At 47.7% G+C, this 6,000-nt stretch overlaps 1 protein-coding gene across 1 annotated transcript in view; it reads left to right on the top strand.

Moving 5' to 3' along the window:
• Positions 1-2,056: 2,056 nt before the first annotated feature.
• Positions 2,057-6,000, top strand: part of ANKRD28 (ankyrin repeat domain 28) — a 195,667-nt gene continuing 191,723 nt past the window's right edge. Inside the window, exon 1 of the mRNA XM_069088417.1 lies at positions 2,057-2,152. Within this exon, the coding sequence (XP_068944518.1) occupies positions 2,126-2,152 (27 nt within the window). The 5' untranslated portion in view covers positions 2,057-2,125. The remainder of the gene's footprint in view (positions 2,153-6,000) is intronic.

Genomic DNA, 6,000 nt, shown 5'->3' with positions numbered 1-6,000 from the left:
TGGGTAATGTTTTATATGGGATTGCCTGTCATTATTTTTTAAGGGAAACTTAAGAAAATGAACTATAAAGTTTCATTATCTCAATCTCAGGACTATTAAAACTCAAACCAAAACTGTAATTAAGATTCAAATTTTTGTAGCATTCACATTCTAAAAAAAATTCTTCCCCTGCAATCACTTAGTCATTGTACATTTCAGGAACTTTGAGCTAGTAGTGAGAATATTGAGTAAATTTATAAACCAAGGACCAAGTTCATAGTGCTATAGTGTACTGCCCTAGAATGAATGAATGTAGTTATATTCCTCCACACCTTGCCTACAATATAAGTATGCCCTACCTAGCCTATGGTAACTATTTACAAAAGTAAGATTACAGGTTACTTTGTAACCACCAAGCATAGTAGCATTATTAATTGCCTATGTTTTGGATAACTTCAATTCAACACTCATTTATTATTGTTCTAGCTTTGTGCAATTTAAAATGGATTCACTCATCCTCACTGAATTGATAAGACCCACTCCCCCTTTTTGATAGATGGAGACAATGAGATGTGCAGAAACAATGATTCCATTAAGATAATGTTCGGCATAACAAAATCTAGCTCAGCTGAGGTTTAGTCCCACTAACATCAAGTCTTTCATTGTTAGCTTTAGGATAACTTGAATGCTATTTTGGATTGAGTTTTAATATCTGTAGCTATAAACGTTTGTAGTGTGCAAGATCTGAGAAACTTTTACACAGAATTAATTACCTGTTGTGAAATTAGTAAGTGGCCTTAGAGTTATTAAAATTATCCTGTTATTGTGAATATGAAATCCTTCTATTTTCCTTTCTGTTGGGGGGGGTCTTTGTTGTACAATCATCTAGGATCTCTAGTGCCATTATGAATTGGCAGATTCTCTTAGGAAGGCAGAATTTTTTCCAGGTTCCTGTGGAAGACTAGCTCCCACCGGCCTCAAATCAATATTTTCTCTATAAAAATCTGTCCTTGGAGACATAGCTGATGAGAGGAGAAGTGGGGGAGAATTTCAGAGCCGAGCATGACGTCACACATTTGTGTTCTAAACCATCTGTATCTTTTCTTAACCAGGGGCAGGGGGGTGGCGAGCACAGATGCGGGAAGGAGCCCACCCACCGCCCCCTCCCCCACGCCGGTAATGGGAGCAGAACTAAAGGAAACGCCGTCGGTTGCAGGGGATGGCCAGGCATGATTTATTTAGCCGCATGTCCGAGGTCTTCTCTACGGGCGAGCAGGAGACACGCCCGCGCGTGGAGAAGCCCCACGCCCTTTCCCCGCATCTTCGGGGAGGACGGGAGCGCCCGGCGACCGGGCAGAGTGGCGTGGACGGCACCTGCGGCCCGGCACAAAGGAGACCCTTCCCCCGCTGCAGTCCTACGCGTGTCCCGGGCCCCCTCCCCGCAGGTGACACGCGCGCGCGCTCCGGCCCCCCCTTAAAGAGGGGGCGCGTCCCGCCTCCCTTCTCCACCTCCACGTGCGAGGCCGGGGCACACCCCCGCGCCCCCGTTCTCCCTCCTCCACCCGCTCGCCCCCTCCGCGCCCAGGCCCGCCCCGGTGGCCCCGGCTCGGGGGCGCGCGCGCGCACACGCCCCCTCCCCCGCCCCTCCCCCTGGGCTCCGGCCCCCCGCTGGGGGCGGCGGGGGAGGGGGAAGAAGGTGAGAGAGAAAGGGAGCGGGAGGGCGGGCCCGGAGGCGGCGCGGCCAATCCGGGCGCCGCTTACTCTGGGCCTGTCCCCCGCGCCGGGGCCAATCGGGGCGGGCGGTGGTGGTGAGTGGCGGTGGCGGTAATGTTGTGGAGTGGAGTTGGGATGCTGCCGCCGGGGCCGGGGCATTAGGGGCAGGGCGGGCGGCCGAGGCGGCGGCGGAGGGGGAAGGGAGACAGGCAGGCAGGCGGGCAAGACCGGGCAGCGGCAGCGGGCAGAGCAGCAGCAGCAGCGGGCGGCACCCGCACCCCTCGGCCGCCGCCCCCGGTCCCGCGCCCCTCGGCCGCTCTCGCCGGTCGCTCGCCCCGCTCGCCCCTGGGCGGCCGGGCCGCGCCCCCTGCCCAGGCTGGCGCGGGGCGCGGAGGCGGCCGCTGGATGGTGCGCGCTGGCGGCGGCGCCCGCCATGGTGTTCCTCAAACTCCGGGACCAGGTGGGTGAAGGGCAGCGGGAGGGCGGGGGGCGCGCGCGTGCACGTGCGTGAGCGCGCGCGCCGCGGGGGTGTACCTGGAGCCCGCCCCGCCCCCGAGCCAGGTGGAGCTCCGGCCTAACCGCTGGTGGCTGCAGCGTCCCCGGGGCGGGGATCCCAGGCGGGCGGGGCGCGGCGGCCGAGAACCGAGCTGAGCGCTGCGAAGCCCCCTCCCCGCTGAGCGTGCGGCCGAAGAAGAGCCCGGGGCCCGAGGAGACCTGTCACCGGGGGGCGGGGAGCAGCCTCCCTCGCGGGCTGGCCGGGAACACGTTTTCTTTGTGAACTTTCGATGAGACTCGGAGCCAGCCGGGGGACGGCGCGGCAGCGGCGCCGGCTCCCGTGAATGGGAGCCCGGCGGAGCCTCGAGTAGGCTCGGGCTTTGCTGCCACGGGGGGAGAACGCATCCCGTTCTAGCCGAGACGCGCGAGCTGTGAGGTCCCCGCATCTCCGCGCGTGCCTCAGTTTCCTCCCGTGTTGGGCTTCCGTTTGTGGCGGTGCTGTGCAGCCGAGGGCTGCTTCTGCCGGGGACTCGGAGTGCTTTTCCAAACAAAAGCTTTGAGACAGATTTAAATGGGACTTAAAATTGGACTTGGGTAGTGCTGACATGTAGGATGCAGTGCTAGTGGGATGGAGAGAGGATTGTGGATCAGCCTGCTTTTTGAAGTTCTGCCTCTTAGAATCTATACATCCAGACGCTGAGTGCTGGAAATTGTAGCATCGAGGTTATGAAGCTTTATTTTATATCCAACTTAGTTTCCATCGATAACTGTCTGAAATTATATAGCCATCCTTTGGTGGCAAGAGGGTACCAGCTGGTGTTGACATCATCAGGGCATGACACTGGAAAAACTGCCTGCTGTCTTGGCTTGTGGTGTGTTTGTCAAAAGAGATGTCATCTCGTTTATGTCAAATTAAAAAAAAATTAACTCACATGCAGGTACATTTCGGCTTAAATTGGTTTCCCTCAAAATCTGTTTCTTCTTTAAGTTCAATGTGCATCACACTATGTAACATGGTGGAACTCTAGTAGCCAGATTTTCTACTGTTCTCCAGCAGTTCAGTGGTACTGCTGGCTCACTAATACTGCCCCCTAAGTAATTAACGAAGTAGGGTATTGCTCTTAAAACGTGAGGAAAGAAGCTGGATTTGATTCCTGTTTTTGTACACCTAGAACCTCCCTGGACTTTAAAACCGTCTCATGTTTTGCCTTGTGGTCTTACACTGTTGTAACCTGCATTCAAATAATTCTAGTGCTGAAATCCAGTTGTACCAGCACATTTGTGTTAGTGAAACTGAAAAAAATCATGAAGCAATGATGGCTGAATCTATTATTTTAGCTTAACATATTTAGTGACATTATGGGGTTTTTAAGTACTAAACTTACCAAAATAAATGGAATTAAGGCACATATGCAATTACATGATTCAGAGGAGGGATTAATAGATTGTCACAGTACTTCATCCCATAGTCGCTAGTGTGAATTTGGTAAACTGCCGTCTGACTTTTAGTGGCTTTTAGAAAAGAATTTAATTATTTCATTTTCATTTTTAGTGGATAGCTGTTTCTTTGAGTCATTTTACCTGCTACAGTGTATAGGTATATACATTAGGTATATATAGGTGTGTGTGTGTGTATGTAGATAGCCAGTGTAGTGACTAAGAACACTAGATGTGGAATCAGGAAGATCTGAGTTTAAATTCTACCTCAAACACTAGCCATATGCCTCTAGGCAAGTTATTTAACTGTATTCCTCACTTTCCTCATCTGTGAAATGGGAATAATAATGACATCTACTTCACAAACCTGTTGGTGAGAATCAAATTAAATAACATGTGAAGTGCTTTGCAAACCTTAAATCTCTATAATAAACTATTATTACTAATAATAATAGATTAGCAGTTAGAAGGGATACTGAGAAATGACTCATTCAAGCCAACCTCTTGTTTTAAACTAATAAAGCTAAAAACTGCACTAAGGCTTTTGGGACACCATATATAAAAATGTGCGGGTGTGATATTTTAGAGTGGGTGGGAAGGGCCCTTAGAAATTCTAATGAGTCTTTAAGTGAATGTGCAACTTCATTTTACAGGTAAAAGAACAAGAAGTAAATACTAGAAGTAAGAAGCAGGCTTCTTGGCTCTTCTGGAGAGTTTTTTTTGTCCAACCAGTTGATTTAAAGAATAGTCCTGAAGTTGATGGCATTTCTGTATTCTATAAAAACTATTTTTACAAATTCTTTGAATATAGGGATCATGAGATGATAAATGTAGAACTGGAAGTTTCCTTAATTGGCCCTTTTAGGAGTCTAAACCCCTTGTTTTATAGTTGAGGAAATTGAAGCTCAGAGAGAGGTTAAGAACCAGGGTCATGCAACTAGTGAATACCTACCTTTGCTGCCTCCTAGGCTGGTATTCCATCTGCTGTGGTGTAGTCTAACACCAGCAATATTGTAGACCAACTAAAGATGGAAAAGGCAAGTTGGCATTGTGGATAGAGAGCTAGCCTTAGATCCAGGAAGACCTGGATTCAAGTCCTGCCCCTGACACCTGTTGTGTATGTGACCCTGGGATAGTTGGCCCTTGACCATTTGGTGCCCTATGCAACTCTTTCACTGACTATTAAGTTGCAGAGAAGGTATAGGAAAAATTGCCTCACAAATATCGGTGAAAATCACATGTCCAGCTTTAGGCCTCGTCCTACCAGAGGTCGTACCTTCCAATAAATATCAAAATAATCTTTGGAATAAAACAGCCCTCCCTGACTTATTGCAAGCATGGGGTAGGAAGCATCAGAATATGGTATTTATTTTTTGTAGGTAGTTAGATGAAAATAGACGTGCTTCTACCTTGTACTACATCTTATTTTAATTTCTCATCTTTTGGAGAAGTAAGAATGTCAGGGTTCAGTTTCATTTATATGTGCTCTCATTCCTCTAGGACCTTCAAGGTCATCTGCTCCAATTCCCTTTTTTTTGTAGAGGAAACAGATCCCCAAAGGTTCAGGTGACTTGATCAAGATCACACAGCTACATAGAGTGAAATAAAGTCACTTCACTAAGCATTTACCTTGAGCCAGGGCGTGGGCCCCCAGTACTGAAACTGGCAACAGAACGGCAGGGCAGTTCTTGTTTGGAAGGAGTTTATAGTTTTGTATAGAATTTGCTAGGAACAAAGGAGACAAAGTTTTACCTAACAGGTGGCATTGATGCCACCTACATGCTTTTTGATTACACCATTTAGTGAAATGGTTCTGTTTGTAATACTAGATCACTTAAGTTTGTTAGCCATGATTCATAAAGCACACCCTCATTAAAGAGAAGTTTAATTTATATAGACCTATGTTTACCTTATTTTATAGTATTCTCTGCATTTAAAAAATAAGTTATTTTGATTTTGTATCTCTTTAAATATCTGTTTTGAGGGTCCCACAAGTAGACCTAGAGGACTATTACTTAACTGACTAAGAGACCATGTATTTCTACACTTAGGTGAGGGTGGTGTTGAGTCCTGTAATTTCATTGGTGTAGGGAACTCCCATTGAGGACACTCCCTCTACCAATGCAAATAGGCATCTGTTGTGCAACAAAAGTCTGGGGCACTGAGAGGTTATGACCCCAATCCCAGGTAACACATCATACAGTATGTGTGAGAGGTGGCACTTAAGCCTAGATCTTGCTGAGAGATATCAAGAGGCCACTGCTCTAGCCATTATCTTGTGCTGTCCCACTTTGGCACAAATTATTTCACTTCAAAATGTTTGCTTTGGGGGAGTTAAACATATTTTTTATGTTAGAATAATAAAAGAGCAGTAAT

This window comes from Petaurus breviceps, unplaced genomic scaffold (assembly GCF_028583685.1).
Source record: "Petaurus breviceps papuanus isolate PSGF00001 unplaced genomic scaffold, PetGlider_PUasm1.0 185, whole genome shotgun sequence".
NCBI lineage: Eukaryota > Metazoa > Chordata > Mammalia > Diprotodontia > Petauridae > Petaurus > Petaurus breviceps.
Note: the sequence above shows the minus strand (reverse complement) of the source record. Positions and strands in the feature narration are given on the sequence as shown.